At 46.3% G+C, this 20,427-nt stretch overlaps 1 protein-coding gene across 1 annotated transcript in view; it reads right to left on the bottom strand.

Annotated features, from left to right (window-relative positions):
- The window catches only part of Ephb1 (EPH receptor B1), a 445,475-nt gene that overhangs the window by 146,869 nt on the left and 278,179 nt on the right, over positions 1-20,427 (bottom strand). The window contains exon 4 of the mRNA XM_026789586.1: positions 8,499-8,654. Coding sequence (XP_026645387.1) covers positions 8,499-8,654 — 156 coding nt within the window. The remainder of the gene's footprint in view (positions 1-8,498; positions 8,655-20,427) is intronic.

The raw sequence follows: 20,427 nt of genomic DNA, 5'->3' as shown, positions 1-20,427 counted from the left end.
ACGCTCACACAGATACTCATTGCCTACACACAGGTACGCTCACACAGATACTCATGCCTACACACAGGTACGCTCACACTCTCATTCAAGCCCAGTCACACTCTCACAGATATTCATGCCTACACATAGGTACACTCACACTCACACACAGATACTCATGCCTACACACAGGTACACTCACACACAGATACTCATGTCTACACACAGGTACACTCACACTCTCACACCAGTCTACTCCCACACACACTCCTACAACTCCACTTTCACATAGCATGTATACACACATTCATACAGGCACACTCACATTGTCCCAGACACATCACACTCTGACCTGGGCACATGTCCTCACAGCCCCCTCCTGCACGCTCACACAACCACCCTTATACACATTCACACGTAGATGCAGCATATGCACAGGCAAAGACACACTCACAGACACACACAGGGGTCTCGTGCACACTCACGCATTCGCATAAGTACAGTCACACAACCAAACTCACATACAGTCAAGTACACACAAATATACTTTCATGCATGCACACACACACAGGCACACTCATGCATAAGTACACACAAGCATACTTTCATTCACACTCATCCACAAGTACACACACATACATTCACATACTCACACAGGCACACTCATACTCATACACAAATACACACAGGTATACTTTCATGCACACTTATCCATAGGTGCACACACAATGTATCTCCACAGAGTCACATATGTGTGCTCACATGGGTACACATATCATGCATGCTCACACAGGTCAAGAATCACTTGCCCCTGCATATCCATTACATAATCAGGCACGTTCACGTAAGCACACGGACATGTGTGTACTCACACAAATAGATACATGTGTGCACCCTCACGGGCACATGAAAAGTACACACACAGAAGCATACGTGTACTCACAGATCTGCAGGCAAACACCCATGTGATCACACTCAGGCATGCACACACAAAGACTAGCCCCTCAAGAGACAAAACTCAAACTCAAAGAGAAGACAGAGAGGGCTCTCGACCCTTCAGGGGAGGACAGCAGCAGACTGTCCATGGGCTTCCCCAGCACTGCTCTCAGAGGCTCCCCACAGCTCTCCTTGAGAGGGTGGTATTGGCTAAGTGACGCCTGAGTTTTCAGCCTGTGGTATGAATTCTATCTTCACTATTTTGTCCAGTGAGGAAGCATCATGACCCGAAAGGCTACAGAAACTATCCCTGGTCATAGCTCTAGCGCCAGGCTCATAGCCCCAACTCCTGTCACTCAGCTTGCCCTCCTCCCTATGGGTCAGAAGGTAGATTGGGGACACACTCCGGGGGGACTTAAAGGGTTGGCCACCATTGTACCTTCTCTTCTGAGTCACCTTGGAGCCCTCATTCATTCTATTTCTCCATCCGAAGCTGCCCAGGGACACCTCAATGCATTTGAGGAAGGAAGAAAAGAAACAGGACAAGCTCCAGCTTGCCTCTGTGATCCATCAAAATTTCTCCCGTGTGGGTGACAGGAAAAAGGGGTTTTGTGGTCAGAAATGTAACAAGGTAATTATTTTCACACCAGTCCTTCTGCATGGTTTTTCACAGACAGCAATTTTATAAGGCATAATTATCTATTTCCGTTTGCTTCATAAATTCCTCCTTTCCATTTCATCCCCCCGTAAACTAGAAATTATTTAAAATGAAGCCGTGCAGCTCAATGCTTGGTCTCCTTCGGCTGTGCACTTCCTCTTGTCATCCTGCCTGTTCTCTTCGGCTGCCCCTGCCACGGTCCCCTTACTATCTGACCTTCTCCTGTCATTGGGAGGAGACAGGGAGTCCTGCTCTGTCAGAACTGAAGGCTGAGTCATGTGAGGTGGCACACATCCGCAATCTCAGTAATTGGGAGCAGCAGCAATAGGATCAGGAATTCAAGGTCATCCTTAGCTACATAGGGAGTTCAAGGCCAGCCTACATAACCCAAGACCCAACCTTAGAAAGGAACTAAAGTCCAGTTTTGCGGGCCATTGCTCCAAGCTTCTGAGCTTTTGGCTATAATCGCCCGAGGAGACAAGGCTGGGCAGGCACTCCCGTGCTTTGCCTATACCATTTCCTCCCTCCTGCAGCACGCCTAAGCACAGGAGGTCAACCGTTCACTTGTCTTCGCCAGGCATCTTCTGACCGTGGGTGACTGCGGTTTACGGGCAGCCAATGGGTTCCGCTCAGGGCTGAAGCAAAACTTGCCACCCCCACTCCAAACACATCACTTGTACTTTCAGATCTCCGACATCCTCTCCTGCTGGAAGCCTCACTATCTTCTACACACTTCACACTTTCCAGGGATATAACCAAAGCAAGTTCTAACATCGATTGAGACTTTACTATGAACCAGGCACCGGGCCAAAAGATGCTGGAATACGATTTTGCTTAATCCTCGTAACAACTCTGAAAGGCATACAACAGTATGAGAGAGTGGGAATGAAAGGGGGATGGAGGAAAGCGAGGAAATGAGGAACAGGGTCACAGGGAAGGCAAGAGAGAGAGTCAAAATGTAAAGGAAGTACCAAGCCCATCATCCAAGCACTGTGTGCAAATGCTGAGTCTGTGTGCTTCCTCGGGACCGTCTCATTATCAGGGCATCTTAGTGACTCCCAGGATCCTGGGGTCTCTAGGCAGTGCACCAGGTGGGCACCAGGAGGAAACTGGGATGCTGTAGAGAGGTATTTAGTCTTACTTCTCTACCTTTTTTTTAGTATACAGCCCTTGAAGGCCTTAGTATCTCCATGATAATCAGACAACTAAATGCAAGAAACTTCAGGATGGGGACTGATTAGGAGGTTAGGGTTGTCCAAGGCCCCAGTCTTGGAGAGAGGGGGGATGAAGATTAAGTTGATCACTATGGCCAAGAAAGTACACAATCCGGGCTATATAACAAAGCTGCACAAAATACCCTATTCAATGGAAGAATGGATGAAGAAAGTATGGAATATATACATATTAGAGTACTACTCAGCAGTAAAAAACAAGGACTTCTTGAATTTTGCATACAAAATGGATGGAAATAGAAAACACTATCCTGAGTGAGGTAAGCCAGACCCAAAAAGAGGAACATGGGATGTACTCACTCATATTTGGTTTCTAGCCATAAATAAAGGACATTGAGCCTATAATTCGCGATCCTAGAGAAGCTAAATAAGAAGGTGAACCCAAAGAAAAACATATAGGCATCCTCCTGAATATTAACCTTCATCAGGCGATGAAAGGAGACAGAGACAGAGACCCACATTGGAGCACCGGACAGAAATCTCAAGGTCCAAATCAGGAGCAGGAGAGAGAGCACGAGCAAGGAACTCAGGACCACAAGGGGTGCACCCACACACTGAGACAATGGGGATGTTCTATCGGGAACTCACCAAAAGCATGGGATAAAACTGGACTTGTTGAACATAGTGGACAATGAGGACTACTGAGAACTCAAGAACAATGGCAATGGGGTTTTGATCCTACTGTACGTACTGGCTTTGGGGGAGCCTAGGCAGTTTGGATGCTCACCTTACTAGACCTGGATGGAGGTGGGCGGTCCTTGGACTTCCCACAGGGCAGGGAACCCTGATTGCTCTTCAGGCTGATGAGGGAGGAGGACTTGATGGGGTGGGGGAAGGGAAGGAAATGGGAGGCGGTGGCGGGGAGGAGGCAGAAATCTTTAATAAATAAATTAATTAATTAAAAAAATACCCCAAAACACTGGGTTCAAAGAGCTTCTAGGTAGCTCAGTGTACTCCTGGGGTGTGGCAGCTCCAGGGTGCTCCTATGCATTTATGTACCCTACTCTCTGTGATACTCTTTATAATAAACTGGAAACCCCATGTTTCCCAGAGTCCTGTGAACTGCTCAGGTACATTAGTCAAATTTAAGATGTGGCTTTCATGAACCTCAACTTAGAGTTGACTGGTCTGGGGCACAGGTTCAACCACTGCTGATTAGTATGCAAAGCTGAGGAACAGCCTTGGGGACCAGTCTCTCAACCTATAGGATCAAACACTTGCTTTACATAGATGGGTAGATAGAGTGAGATCCCAGATAAATGAAGGAATATGTAGCTGGTGCCCACTGAAGTAGGATTGCTTGCTGGAGAGGAGAGATCCACAGCACAACCTTTAGGGTTTGTGCTGACTGTGTTGTGGAGGCAGAAAAAAAAATATAGTTGCCATCTCCTAGATTCGAAATGGGGAAAAAAAGAAACCGTATTTATTGAAGCATAGCAAGCTCAAAGCTCAGAAACAGCTCCTCAGCCCACAACCTTCCTAGACTCCCCCCCCCCTCGCTGTTGGGACAATATTGTCCCTGGTCCCCTCCTTACTCTCCTCCTTCTGTCTCAGGCCCCTACTATAAGTGACCCTTTGGAACCCCTCACTGATGGCGGAGCACTGTGTCCAGATCGCCAGACTTCCTTTGGGGTTTCACTGGGAGGGAGAAGAAAGAGGTCAGTTGGAGCCCACCTTTAACTTTTCCCCATGTTCCCAGTTCATCCCATGAATGGATTAATTTGGGAGGATGAAGACACCTGGGAGAGTATGGTAAAGTATTGGGTCAGGGCTGTGCAATGAGCCTTCAGCCAGGCAATCTAATGCCAGGGATAGAACTGTGTAGCCTTGGGCAGAAGAGGAAGAAGAGGGAGGAGGAGGGAAGAAAGGAAAGAAGGGAGAAAGGGACAGAGGGAGGGAGGGAGGGAGGGAGGGAGGGAGAGAAAAAGAGAGAGAGGAAGGGAAGGAGGGAGGGAGGGAAAGAAAGAAAGAGGGAGGGAGAGAAGAAGGAAACGAGGGAGGGAGGAAGGAGGGAGGGAGGGAGGGAGGCCGGGATTTGGTGTCCGCAGACCAGCAGTGGTCATATGGATTCAGACTCTGTGGGGGATGAACAGCTCACTCTGCCTGTGTCCCTGAGGTCACTAGAGTGCACACTGCCCCTTTAATGCTTGCCTTGGAATTCACATCCCTCTCCCCACCCCCCAGACTTCACTGATGAGGCTCAAAGACAGGCTAGACAGGCAAGGCCAGGGACTCTCAGACATCAAGAGAATTTCTAATCTCTCATAGTAGATTGAAAAGAAGACACAGAAATACCCAGAAAAAGCTACAAAATTTTCCACTGTCAATTTTTAGAGCGGATAAAAAGCAGAGCTGGCCACTGAGCCCTGGCTCTGCTTCTTCCTCTCCTCCCAGCACTGGGATTATGAGCATGCAGAACAACATCCAATTTTATTTTGTAAATTCTAGGATTAAACTCAGGCCATCAGTGTTTTAACAACCGAGCTCTCGCTCCAGCCTTACAGAAACATTTGAATATCACAAAAACATACTATGTATGTGATACCCCAAATGATTAACAGGCTTCATTATGTTTGTATGTATGTGTGTGTATGTATGTATATATATATGATGTGTGTGCATATATTGGCAAGCCCAATGGTGCCAGCTACAAAGGAGGCTGAGGCAGGAAGCATTACCACAGGCTTGTTTTGGCAGCTTGATGAGACCCAAGTTCTAAAAAAAAGTTTTTTTTAAAGACAGTTCAAGGAGCAGGATAAAAACATTACTCAGAGGTAGTGTGTTTGTTTAGCAAGAAGGAGGCCATAGGTTCAGTCCTCAGTATTGAAAATATAGTAATAATCCTTAGTGTAGCAGAGGTGTTATAACCTTGTAAGGTGTATATATTTCTACATTTATATTCATAAAATGTTTGATGCGAAGGAGTGGACTGCTGATGTAATCTCACTTGAAGACAATGGCTGCAAGCTAGACCTGAGGTCTTTCAACACTGGAGGCCTTGGCCAGCTCTTGGACTATGTTTGTCTGCTCTCTGTTCTGGTTCACTGTACCAAGGCACAGCAGGTGCTCACCATCCCCATACATTTATAAAGACACATCTTCTTTATCTTTGGTGCCCGGGCAGCCTCTGGTTGCTTCCTGCTAGGATAGATGAAGCCTCTGTTTTACTAAGTGAGCCAGCATCTCGCAGCCCCAAGCCTCCACCAGGCTCTCTGGCTGGGCTCAGGCTCCTACACACTTGTCTCACTAGACCTGCTGGGCTAGCTAGGAGCCCTAAGGCCACGGTATAGGGCTGTGCCTTCCTTCAACAACTCTATAGATTCTCCTTGTATCTGAAAAATTATTTACTGTGGTGATGCGCTGTGCCTTTTTAAGAGAACAGATGGCACCTCCAATTAGAATGCTTTTAAAGGAAACCCTAATGAGAATATAAAAGCCAACAAATTGACTTTTTCATACAGTACTTCCCTGGCACACAATAAATCAAATATATAATGAGGCTCAGGGAAATTGTAGCTTTATTTATACATGTTTTGCCTAGCATTGTATTGCACCCATGTCCTGTCCCCTGAGTCTCCTCACCAAGTGCTTGCCCCTCCAGGATGAGGGACAACGTGTCCAGGAGCTGTTCTTGGCCCTACCTGCCATAGCTGTGTGTGCTTTGATTTAACAGTTTCTAGTCTGAGTCTTCCCTCTATGTCTGGAGGCACAATAAAAGGGGGTATGTAAAGGCACAATTTCCAGAGTGGCAAGTTCCCTCCCTATCTAAATAAGGAGGGGAGAGTATAGTGGAACACCACTGGTGAATATTCCAGAGCTGACAGGAGGGAAAAGCCTGCGTGTCTAACTTAGAGATGATCTTGGGATATGGGTAGTATGGAATGAGGAAATTCCAAGGCCAAACTAGAGGCATTGAAGTGTTCATATTTTCCCCAAAACTGATTCAATAGACTCATACCCATCAGGAAGGGGGACTGGAAATAAGGCTTGATAAACAAGTGGGAGAAGATGGAAGCACATTGACATTCCGAGTCCCTGGCCATTGACCTGACTTCTTCCAGATGACCTTATCATGGGTTGGGTGAGTTGATAGTTTGTCTCCTAGAGTGGGAAACTAGAGGCCTATAAGGATGAGCTGCCCTGCAGAGGAAACCTGGCCAAAGGGAAGTCTGTGAGCAGAAACACAGGGCAGTGTTTCCCTTAGAGAAACTGCCAGAGGCTGGGTGGATGCTCTGGCTGTTGTATAGACTGGTGTTTGGTCTGGCTACCTGGGCAGCGGCATGATGTAGCATCCTTAATGGAATCTAAAGAAGTATATTAAATATTGTTTTTTAGGCCCATGGAAGACTGCCATCCAGGATAGGGACTCTTAGAAATCAGAGGGGGAGACACCACTAGAGAAAGATGGGGGCCTTGGCTAGCAGGCAAGGAAACACTTCTGTTCATCTCCACCCACCTGAGAAGAAAGGCAGGGAAAATCAGTTTACAAGTGATGAGCTTTCCTCAGCTCAAATCTATAAGCATCGATTGAGCTCGGGACCTTGATCTAGAAGCTGCTTTCATTTCTCCTCTGCACCCAGAAAAGGTTACATGTGCTACAAGGCCAGGACTGAGAAATTCTTCTACCCACTCCAGTTAATTTTTTTTCTGTCCTTCCAACTATAAATGTGTATGAAATATACCAATGTGGACCTCTTCACTGGGCTGAGAGGGAACCAGTCTGAGGGATGTAAGGGGAAATACCTGTTCATAGTGAGCTACACCAAAGCATCTACTGCCAAAGAAAGTTCTAGTCTGCTTACAGGCTAACCTGCAATATTGATCCCAGAATGCAATGGGAATACTGCGAAGTGAGATCATCCCGGCTTCAGGGCTTTAACACTTAGAGAGGGAAACGTTGTGTAAAGTGGTGCTCAGGGAGGACCATGCTCCCTGCCTCCCATGCTTAAGGGAGAGGAGACCAGGGGGAAATTATCCTCTCCCCGCCAGAGAGTACAGCGTTCCTCTGCTTTTAGAAGAAGGGCTGCTTTTTCTTCCCACAGCAGATAATGGGAGAGCAGTCAGAGTTGATGCATTAACTCCCAGCTTTTAGAATTTACTGCACTGAGAGGGACAAAGTAGTCAGGTTTCTGGTCTTGTCATCTGGCCGGAGCTCAGATGTGGGACACTACAAGGGACAAAGGGGATGAATATTTAGATCTGATACTCAAGGACTTTCCAGGGGTATCTAAGGCAATTACTAAGTAAATGGACAATTGGCGAAACTCTGAGAACTACCAGGGGATCAGACACTGAGAAGATACACTGAAGTTTTCAACTGCAGGACCGGGAGGGAGGGGCATCTTGGAGGAGGCAACCGCAAGTTACAAGTTATTGCAATATATGAGTAGATTTTGATTTTGCAAACAAAGAACTCTAGATAGGCCATTTTTAAATTTTTGTGGGAAGAAGCTGTCCTAGGGGCTTGTGAGAGGAAAGCCCTCACGTCTGGAAAGAGAATCAGGGAAAAATGCAATCTTAACCACAGGTACCCTGCTGAGATGAAAGAGCGGCCCTCTGCTTCAGCACCATGGCCAGCACCCCACTTAGCATTTTCTTAGAAGTCTGACTGGCTTTCTCCTCTGCTCAAGGTCCACCATTTGTACAGTCCAGGAGTCGGACCCCCCAGCCCACAGCCCTTACCAGACACTTACTAGTGCACGCCACTTCTGGGGGATCAAAGTCTGCTCGGTAATAGCCGGTCCGGCAGGTGCAGATGGGAGACGCCTCTGAAGGGGAGCGGCTGTTGGAGGGGCAGTGGGAGCAGCCTTCAGCTTCCTGGCTGGCCTTGAAGGTCCCGGCAGGGCAGGCTAAAACACAAAGATTATATAAGAGTTATGGAGGAATGGCATCCAGATACCCTTCCCTGAAAATAAAAATGAAGGTTTTGTCGTCCTGAAACAAAACAATGCTGAATTGCTTCCTCACACAAAGTGAGCATCTCAGATGGAGAAAACCCTGCTTCATATTTCAGTTCTCCAAACATCTTGACAATGGCCCTTCTCAGTGATTTTCCTCTCTCAGGTATGTCAACAGATTTTATTAGTAAGATGAGTCTAATGTTTATCTGGGTATCCGGTACACAAATGTCTAGTCCTTCCTGCTACCTTAAAAGTCAGGGCCTCTCCCAAGCACTTGAAATGTAACCTCATAGTCACAGATAAAAAAGGAGGTATTTGCTAGCAATGACCAGACTTCTGACTCTTAAATGTCATATTGCAACAAACACAAGGGCCATTGGGATGTATTCATTAGCATTTGCATGAATGATGGTTAAAGGACTAGAATTCACAAGCAATTTTTGTAAAGAAAAATTAAGGTGATTTCAAGGTCACTACCTTAACAGCATCATTCTACCATAATTGCTTCTTCATATGCTTCTAGGACAGGGAAAGTAAAAGAGGGGGTCTCGAAGGCAGCTTGTGTCATGTGCTTGGAGTCACCTTTCATACATACAGCAATAGGAAAGGTTAGGGACAAAGGACACAGCTAGATTCTTACTCAGAGTGTTTTTATTGATGGGTACCTCTCTGAGTTTCTTGGAGAGCCAGGCTGTTAAGAGTCATGCCATGCAATGCTTGTCCCCACACTGCCCCACAAGCTGTGGTCACATCTCATCCACTGAGACCTGAGACATGTGGTCTCATGCTTGCTGATCCCCCCCCCCCCAAATTATAATTCCATTGTCCCTATTTCCCCAAGGACTGTCTTTACCAATTCATTCCCCACTTCTCCCTGTATCCCTAAAGCCAGCTATGATTGGGTAACTTGTTTGGATTCCCTACAAACCTCCCTAATCCATTCAACAAGTACTGACTGTACACCATCTGAGACCCTGCTGCAGGTGCCACAAGTTGCCTTCTAGGAATTTTGGATCCACTGTGGCCACATTGTTTGTCTTAGTTGGGGCTTTTATTGCTGTGATGAAATACCATGACCCAAATCAACTTGGGGAGGAAAGGGTTCATTTCACTCACAGTTCTATGCAACAGTTCACCATCAAAAGCAGTGAGAGCAGAAACTCACACAGGGCAGGAACCTGGAGGTAGGAGCTGATGCAGAGGCCACAGAGGAGTGCTGCTTATTGGCTTGTTCTCCATGGCCTCCTTAGCCTGTTTTTTTTTTTTTATGGAACCCAGGACCACCAGCCCAGGGATAGTACCACCCACAATGTCACTAAATAAGAAAACACCCCAGGGGCTTGTCTATGGTCCCATCTTAAGGAGGCATTTTCTCAATTGAGACTCCCTCCTCTCTGATGACTCTAGCTTGTGTCAAATTGACATAAAACTAGCCAGGATACTAGTATAATATGATGTGATTGTTGCCTGAACAGGGCTGTTGTAAAGGTTCCACTTATATGAAGCTCATCTTCTCAAATATATTGTTGCCTCCTGAAAAGTGAGGAGGATTCTTTAATAATAGCAGTAGCCACCATCTGCTAGCTCACCTTGTTAAGTGTTTTACATACATTACTCTATGCGGTGGCTATCATTATCTCCATTTTGCTAATGAGAAAGTTGGGACATGCAGAGGTTAAAAACATACACAGGATCACTCAGTGGGAGAAATGATGGTGATGGTTCACATGTAAGCTAGTTCCAAAACATCTACCACTTTCCTGCCAAGACAAGAAGAAAGAATAGTTTCCTATGTGGGGATTCCTTCATCAGCTGCTCACTTGAAGTGAGGAAACAGTCTCCAGTTACACTAGATATGCCCTGGATGGGAGCCCATTGCAGAACAGAGGAAGCCTCTGTGAAATGGAACATTATCGAATGGTGTAAGCCAACTGCATCAAATGGAATACAAGATCTTGAGTTTTCCATGCCTATTACGTACAGAAAATATGAACCTAAGAATAAAGTTAATCAGTTACTACAGAATGCCTCAGAACTTCAGAAAATGAGGTCTCCAATGCTAGGCTTCTTTTTGTCTTTACCAAGAAGGTCTCCTCTGCAGCATGTCCCCTGCGACTCACATTCCCTGGGACACCCTGGATATACTGCTGTATCACAAATGATGGGCAAACAACAATTGCCATTGTAACCCACATCCGAGATAGGTCATTCACAGACACATGTCAGCACATCCAAAAGAAAACCTCTGTAGCAATAAAAAGAGTACATTTGAAATTTCAAATAAAAGAATCAATCAATAAAACCCCAAGCAAAAAACATCAACTACCATACTTGGGGCAGCCTAAAACTCTGGCTTACTCGTCACCTTTCTGAGCCTACTCACTGGGTTCTCTCCCCCTCCACCTTGCCCTTCTCTCTCTCTCTCTGCATCTTTCTCCTCTCCCAGATAAGCGTGTATCCCTTTGCACTGAGTCTCTAGTGTTCCTCCTGCCCTGCTGCGTTCTGAAGCCTCAGCTGCTTCCATGTGGCAGGACGCCTTCCTGGAAAGGGGAGGGGAGCTGGTGACTACTCATGCATTCCTATTCAGTCTCTGCCACACTGTAATTTTCCTAATGTACTGGTCCAAGAAGAACAAAGTGTTTTCACTTGCTTCTCAGCACTTAAAAGCCACCTTGCGTTACATTTAATAAGTTAACAGCATAAACAGTCTTCCTGATATCCACAAGTGGAAGGGGGATTTGAAAATGCCTTTCTCTGAGATTTCTGATGAAGAAATGGGAGGCCTCTGTTCTGGGGGACTGGGTCTCTGAATTCAAAGGATGCCCAAAGGAGAGGAACTAGAGGGAAGAGGGTACTAGTTATTTTACTGTTTACTGTGTGAACTCACTCTCTCTCTCTCTCTCTCTCTCTCTCTCTCTCTCTCTCTCTCTCTCTCTCTGTACGTATGCAGGAGCAAGTGCAGTTTTTGTGCACTAATATGTATACATGAACCTGTGGAGATAAGGGGTCAAAATCAGGTGTATTCTTCCATCATTGTCCACCTTATTTTTGACACAGGGTCTCTTGCTGGATGTAGAGCTCACCAATTCTGCTAAACTAGCCAGCCTGTGCATTCCAGAGGTTCTCCTGCCTCTATTCCTGCCTCTGTCACTGAGGTTACAGACACGTGCCACTGTACCGTTTTTTTATTAAGCAGCTTCCAGGGTTGTGAACTCAGGTCCTTGTGCTTACACAGCAAACACTTTTCTTACTAAAACATTTCCCCAGAACCTCACAAACTGGACCATAGAGAGAGGTCCAGAAACGACTGGAGGACAGAGGGCTTAGACAGATCTGACTCTATCGTCCCCAAGGAACTGAGAACTGGGCCATGGCTGCAGCATCTTAGCTCTGCCGTCTAGATGTGCTGATTTTACCAAGGTGAGCATCTGTGAGTGACAGCAGCCCTCAGAGCCTATAGATTTGATTATCTATAGAAGGGATCTATTTGTTCTGCTCACAACACACAGGTCAGCAAAACTGAACAAATGCAAATAAGGGACACAGCTGACACAGCTGGCACAGCTGGCACTCACATGTCCCTACAAGGATAGCTCCCCTCAGCCCAGTTTACACAAACCCTTTAGAAAGACAAGTTTTCTTTGAAATAACTTTACAAGTCAAAGTCAGAATAGACATGTAGTGCTCTGACGAAGGCATTAAAGCCTTAGTGTTCCCACCTAGACTGTTTCTGTCTGAGTGATTAGTGATTTATTATATCTATAAGATATATTTTATCTATAATTCCAAAATAGTCCCATTTCATGTGTTTAGCAGTTTAATGAAATCTGTGAACAGGCAGTCTCTGACTTGTAAGGATAGTCTTTCTAAATCTATGTACTTAACTTTGGGATTGTGATATGTAATCCTGCTGGCACAATATTTTCTCATATAGTTTATGCTTTAAATAACAGTTAAAGTGTCAGGCTAGTCCACAAAACCTTTTAAGCTCATCTTGTATCAGATGCCACTAATCAGAAAGAAATGTTGACACCATTGTTTTTTACTGAGAAAAATAAGAAGAGTGGGCTTCTCTTGAGAAAGGGCAGTTTTAATAGAAGTGATAAGTGGAGTGTTTGAGTCAGTTCTGGCAAAAAACTATGCAGACATGTAGACCAAAGAAATGAATGTGAATGGCCTGGCAGTCTGAGCAAGCATGACTCAGTGGGCACATGCTCACTGTGCAAGTGTTAGTCCGAGTTTGGATCCCAGAACACAATCCCAGTGCTCCTATAGTGGGATGGGAGGCTGAGAGAATCCCCAGGATCTCATAGGCAAGCTAGCTTGCCACACACAGGGGAAAAATAGTAAGAAACTCTGCTTCTGACAAAGCAGGAGCTGAGGACTAACATGCCATGTTACCTTCCTAACCTCTGACTTCCTCTCAAGCACCATCGCATGCATGTGCCCACCACACGAACATGTGTGTGTGTGTGTGCACCCGTGTGAGGACCTGTGTGCACTTAAGTGCATGCATGCGTGCACACACACACACACACACACATACACACACACAAAAAGGAAGAAAGGGAATGAAAAAGAGATGATTGATTTATAAAAAATAACAGTGAAATATTCTTAGTCATCTGTGAACACTTTTGAGGTAGATAACAGCTCTTTGACTTGATATTGCAAAATCTAGTTTTCTTCCTCTATAGAGAACCATGATGCAATCATCACTATGATGATGAGCGCCGCCATTCAGCCACTGTTTGCTGAGGACCTGTTGGGAGCCAGGATATGTTAGAGGAACAGAGCTGTGCATACAAATGGAGTATTGGACTTTAGGGGCTCCCTTTCTGATGGGCTGAAGCAGACAACAGAACACTGCTTCTAAAGCAGAACTACACTTGTGTGCACATTAGAGATCAGTCATGCAGGACACACACATTTTGGGAATCCAGCCTTATACGATGAGGACCGCGTGAAACAGCTTCCTAGGAGACGAGATTCAGGAAGGGAGGACTCGTGATGAGACTCAGTTGCTAAGGTCCTTGCCTAGCACCCATAAAGCTGTTGACTTGATCCCCAGCCCTTTGTAAGCCAGAAGGGGTGGTACACGCCTGCAGTCCCAACACTTGGGAAGGGAAGGCTGGAGGATCAGAAGTCCAAAATCATCCTCCACTATACAGCTAGTTCAGGGACAGTCCAACAATAAAAGATTCAGAAGGGAGAATAATGACAAAGCAAGCAAGAAAGAGGTGGAATAACTGGGGAGGTCAAAGAGGACCTGGGCAAGGAGCATATGGTCATGATTATAAGGGTGTGTGGGCAGTCAAGAGCACTTGCACTTCCCTGTGTATTCCTGAAAGATAGCAAGACACCATCGCATGGGGCTATATTTCTGGCACAGAGGGAGAGGGACCACAATTGTCTTGTTTCTTTAAAAACGAGGAGGATACTTCCCTTCATGACCAGGTTCAGACAGAGGCTAACCTGGGAGAGCAGAGTTGGGGGCAGGCATACATTCTCCAGCCTCTCCCTATTCCTGGCTTCAGCAGAGGGAGAGGATGGGACCTGACTGCTCTACCCCGAAGCACGTACATGCTTCCCATCATCCAAGCAGAACACACATTTCCCTCTCCCTTTGAGCAACACAAGGAGGTTGGCACGTGTCAGCTCTAGCAGAAGGTCACCTTGGAATGCCACCCCCCACAACTCCTCAGTGCCTCAAAGCTGTAACAAATTGCCTGCTGCTTACAATGCTCTTGAGAACGCCCCTCTCCTCCCGTCCCTGCACGAAGCCTTCCAGTGACACGGAATCCATCACCTACAGTACTATTACTTTATAAAGAAACAGATTAAGTGTCTCATAAACAGTGCAGTGATTGAGATAATGGAAAGCGCCTCCCGTCCCTGTCTGCAGCATCAGGTTATGAAGCTTCTCCAAGCAGCCAGGAAGAGGAAATTAATAGAAGCAAGAGGGAATAACCACTTTTATGCAATTTCCTCAGGAGATAGTGGACCATCTAATCTTTATTGGAGCCCTTTAACCTGTCACTCAGCACTCACCCGAGCCTCTTTAGCTCTCACAATTTTTCCTGATATCTAAGGAAGATAAGATGGAAACCTCAAAATATTATTTGATAATTTTTCAGAGGTGGAGGGTGCCCCTGCCTCCCTCGACTCCCTTCTCAGTGGAGGACTCAGAAAACATTTTTATGCAGCAGAAATGGAGGAGAGCTTAACTATTCTCGGTGCATAGTCCAGGAGGTCAGCGCTGCTCAGCAGGAAGAGGCTCTCTCTTTGCATTTTAAATGTGGGTTTTCTCTCTGCCACTGCCTTCTGTCCTTGCACTCTCTTTTTAATAATCTGATTACTTCTCTTGATCTAATTTTTTTCCCCAAATGAGTTTGCAAAGGTTCATGCCCATGAATATTCATCCCCTGCTTAAGATCTGGGGCCTCTTTCTCAAGGCAGGTGTAACTGAGCAGCTGGTTCAGGGAGGTCTGCCTGCCTCATGGGCTGAGAGTGAAGGGGCTGAGCACATTCATGATTGGGAAGAGAGACGTTCACAGAGCACAGCTCCCCACCCCCACTACCTCCATGGGTTGTTCCCACTCTGCAGACCTCTCTTTGCAGTTTCTCAGAACTGCAAGTTACTTGTGGTAGTGAGGGACCATGAGCAGGGTTCTGCATGGCTCCTTCCTTAGTTCTTGGGGCTAGAGTCCTCGAGGGGTCTTACCCCATGAGTACTGACTGTAACCATCCATCCACCCACCACCTACCCACCCATCCACTCCCCTACCCATCAATCAGTCAGTCTACCTACCCACCACTCATCCTTCTGTCGTCTGCCCATCCATATCCACCCATCCACTCATCCATCCATCTTCCCATCCACATCCACCCATCCACTCATCCATCCATCTCCTCACCTACCCATCCATCCATCCTCCATTTATCCACCCATCTACCTAGCAATTCATCCACCACCTGCCATTCACTCACCCAACATCCACCAACCTATATACTCAAACAACCACTCATCTACCCATTCTCCCATCCATCCATCTAAGCATCCATCCATGCATCCACCCACCCATCCATCCACTGCAGTAGTCTGGATGCTCTCCCAAGTCTGACTCTAGGCATTTTCATGTTTGTGTTTTCCTCTCTCCTGCACATAGCACAAGCCTCCCATGTGTTACGCCTGGTTAAAATGGATGTACACTGAAAGTCTACTGGGCTAATGCCCCAAAGATCAAAGTAGTGACAACAGCAACTGCAATAAAAGATCCTGTATTGGAGGGTAGGACCTAGGGACAGGCCTATACAGTGAGCATTCTTGCAGATTTTTCTGGAGAATTGTTTGATGAAGATCTCAAAATATTCAAAGCCCTTATTCAAAGGTTAAGACTTCCAAAGAAAAAGCAGGAAAATGTAGAGAAAGATTTGTTCATGGACAGTTGTCACAGTGTTATTTCTAAGGCGGAAGAAAGGAAAGGAGATAGGGAGGAAAAGACAGAAGGAGAAAAGGAATGGAGGGAGGAAAGGAAGAGGAACTTAAAAGTCTAATAAGAAAAGATTGACTAAGTAAATATGCAACATTCATATAGTGGAATATAATATAATCATTAACATTGTATCTTAGAAAAATTATTTATAAATGAATTCTGAAACTATATAAAGACTAAGAGTCTCCTTAAATATATTATTCATATCATACTAACTAAAATGAAAAGTAGAAGTTTGAATTATTAATTATTATTACTTTGGATATTTATCAGTATTTTGTGATATACACACACAGTTTGGTAATCGAAGAACATATATTCACTACATATTAAATGTTTTTGCAGCAGATACTGATGTTTGGATGCAGGTTCTGATCCCGAGGAGAGCTAGGTAAGGCAGGATAACATGGACTGGGACTGGGAGCTGGGGAAAAAAGGAGAGCCAGGTAAGGCAGGATAAGGTGGACTGTGAGCCGGGAAAAGCTCTACAGCAGAGGTAGCAGTACCTTGTTCTTTTGAGAGGAAGTGGGAAGCAAATGGGGGTAGAGGAGGCTGCCCAGAGGAGTCAGCACCTGCACAGGCCTTCAGTGGAGCTGTTAAAGTAGATGCAGAGATAAGAGAGTGGGCCAGAGGGGAAAGCATGCACCAGGACTCACAAAGAGGACCCCACTTGCCTGGGAAAGCTTGGAGCAGCTACAGAAGTGGCCAGGACCACGGAATAGTGATGGGGGCTGTGGAGGAAATGAACCAGGGGGCATCCCATTCTACATCACCCAGGGCATGCGAAGCCAAACAGGTCTTCCGGTCTTTCCTCCCTGGCCCAGTGCCAGCTGTAATGGACTGTGCAGTTGGGACACTTAGTTGTGTCATACGCTCATGTCACTCATGATGACACTCGCTGAAATTGATGCGTTCTGCAGACATCTTGACACAGACTGTAAGTCACAGTGCCATTAAGCTACTCACACAGCAGCAGTGGTAGCAAGTCAGGAACTCATTAGCATGGAAGATGCTGAAGAGGTGAGTTTGATATGAGGTGGAAGGGGGGAGCTTTGCCTCAATACAATGGAGAAACCACAAGACAGGATCAAAAGTCCTAACAGAAGAATAAGGCCCTCAGGTGAAGGGACCTCAGCAGGTGGCCAGGCACATTAAACTCTCTCAGAATCTAGTACAAGGTTGACCTGAAACCCTGGGCCAAGGTCAAAGGGGTGTTTTCTAGTGGTCTATACTAATGCAGCAGATTGCATGCTTGTGTTCCCTAAAATCAACTGGCATTTAGAGCTGGAGTCCTTGGGGGTGATTAGATCCTGGGATGGGGGGAAGAGCCTCTTAGTGCTCTTACAAGAAGAGGGGAAAGACAGCCCTTTTCTCTCTGATCTCAATGCTATCTGCAAAGCAGGAAGCAAGCCCCACCAGATGCTGCACACAGGCAACTCGATCTTGGACCGCCCAGCTTCCAGAACAGGGAGAAATAGACGGCTGGTGCTCAAGCAGCTCACTGTATGCAATGTGGCCAAGCTCTGGTAGAGCAGAGCTGGCCAAGATGAGACTCGCCAGCACCTGAGATAGCAGACACAAAGGACCTTGGGCTCTGATCCAGACCAGCTATGTCAGGGGGTCGTGCCGAGTCCTACAGCCCATGCTGAAATAGTGTGTGGGTCTGAAAAGTGGGTCTAAGAAGCTGCTGTTTGCTGGAGTGTGAATGTAAGCAAACCACTTCAAACCACCAAACTGTGGAACCTTTATCTACAAATGAGGGACAGAGGCTCATCCCATCTCAACCCTTGGGATTTTGACAGGGACAGAAGTCAAGGTAGTAAAGGACCCAGAACAGAAAAGTTAGGGCGGGACTCACTTGGAGAACAGGACTGAACTGGATCCTCTTGGGTATGACTGTGTCTTCACCCCAGACCTGCCCCCTACCCAGCAGACAGAACTAGAAGGACCAGTCTTTAGACTCACGCATCCTCAGAGTGGTAGGGAGACCTTCAGGACTCTAGGATGTCACAGGGAAAAGAACTCTGTCCTTGCCCATGCAGCATTTACACCCAGCAGACCTTCCCGACAGCCTCTCAAGGGACAGACTGACTTTATCCCAGCATAGCCCAGGAGGAGTGGGGCTGGAGGGAGATGAGGGAGCAAATACAGTAGGACACGAGAGGACAAGGAAAAGGAAGGGCTGAGCTGGGAAGGGCTGAACATTCTTTGGTCGAGGGGATCTGAGACCTTTCTCAGGCTAGCCATTGAGTGGGGTTTCACTGAGATTATTCATTGCCCCAGCCTGCCTCTGGATGGAAGGGAAAGGTGGAAGATATGGCAGGAATTACTGGGCACAGCTGGCAGGCCCTTCATGTGCCCTTAGACCTCAGAGAAGCAGCATAAGCATCCCAATTGCTTTGTGTAAAGACAATCCAGAGTCTACACACAGGACATAGGTACCCATGCACAGGGCAGGAGACAATAACAGTCAACACAGGAGTGGCTACCAGGCAAACACTGGGCAGACAGCGAGCCTGGTCCTCCATATTCCTTGGTCCTCACAATCTTAAAGATGTTGACAGGAGATGAAAAAAGACAGAGCAAGTTCCTGGCAAGGCACTAGCCAGGCCTTGAGTCAGGTGGCCTGCTCACTCCCAGGGCCTTGAGAGGCTCATCAGTGTAGGAAGATGGGATCCAGAGAGGGAAATAGTCTAAATAGTGTTTATGGTGCTCATTCTACAGAATTCGTCCTACAGAGATAACCATATGTGACTCAGAACAAAACTATGGGGTTTTCATGACAATTTATAACATGGAAAAGGAGACAACCTAAAAACCATTAATGGGAACACCGTACACAATTTAACTTACTTTCTATTAGGAGGCTTAGTGAGCTGTACAAATATTATTTATTAGTGACTGAATAAAAAAACACATATAATAGGAACAGACCATATCCTCCAGTACCTGTAATAATGATTTTATAAATTTTAAGTATACAGTAATGAGATGGGGGTAAGTTTCCCATATTTTCTGATTTATATTTTCCCATTTTATGCAGTAAACTTAAATTGCTTTTTTATATAGACAAATATTTTCTTCAAATAGAAGAATGTCGGAGAGTCACTCTGACCATGGGCAGTGTGGGAAGGACCACACGAGTGGTCAAGCACATCTCCTGTCAGGTTTCTGACCTCTAACTGCCAGGTTTCACCCACGGAATACTCTAACTACCCCAACTGCTGGACTCTGCCTCCACCCTACAGAATAAAAAACTCAATCTCTGGACATGAAACCCCACCAATCTCCACCCTAAAAAATTCCACTCCTTTCCCAAGAAGCTCTATATAAACCTTGTATCCTGTTCAGTTTGCTGCTGTTTCTCAGTGGAGCAGAGGCAGCCACCCTCCTGTTTGTTTGTTTGTTTGTTTGTTTGTTTGTTTTTTCTCCTAATAAATCTCTTGTGTGAGGTTTGTTGTGAAGTATGACTTTGTGGTATTTCTTGGCTCCTAGCTACCAGGATACCTTTCCATCTGAGCCATACTTACAGGGTATGAAGTGAGAAGAAAGTCATGAGGGGTAAGTGGGGAATGATGGGGAGTGGGGTATGAGGGGGAGTGGGGTTGAGAAGGAGTGGTGTATGAGGGGAAGTGGGGTATGAAGGGGAGTGGGATTGAGGACGACTGGGGTATGAGGGGGAAGTGGGGTTGGAGTGGCCTAAAGGTTGGCACCGAACACCTTCACTTAACTTAGTTCTCCCATGTACCCCTGCATCTCCATGTCTTCAACTCTACCTCTTCAGCCACTGTCAGTGTCCCTCAAGTCACTGTCATTTATTTGGTGCACATCTAAGGCCTTTTCCTGTCTGCCGTCACGTTCACACTGGCTAAGAAGTTGCTGCACACAGCAAACCTGGTGTGTGAAGTGCCCGGTGGAAATTCAGTCAGAAGTGTAACTCTCAAGCATGGGCTCCAGGGCAGGATCAAGGCCTCTTTGACAAATGTGGAGATGGCTCCGTAGGTAAGAAGCACTTACCTTCAAAGCAAGAGGGACAGAGGTCAGGTCCCTAGTACGCATGACAATATGGGCATGGCAGTATGTGACAAGCAAGAGACTTTGTTGTTAGGTTGAGGTGGGAGGTGAGGGCCCACCTTGGCACGTGTGTACCTGCAGACACACAGACACACACAGACACACAGACACGGACACACAGACACACACACACACACACACACACACACACA

Source organism: Microtus ochrogaster, unplaced genomic scaffold, assembly GCF_000317375.1.
Source record: "Microtus ochrogaster isolate Prairie Vole_2 unplaced genomic scaffold, MicOch1.0 UNK24, whole genome shotgun sequence".
Lineage (NCBI taxonomy): Eukaryota > Metazoa > Chordata > Mammalia > Rodentia > Cricetidae > Microtus > Microtus ochrogaster.
This window is presented reverse-complemented; position numbering and strand designations above follow the sequence as displayed.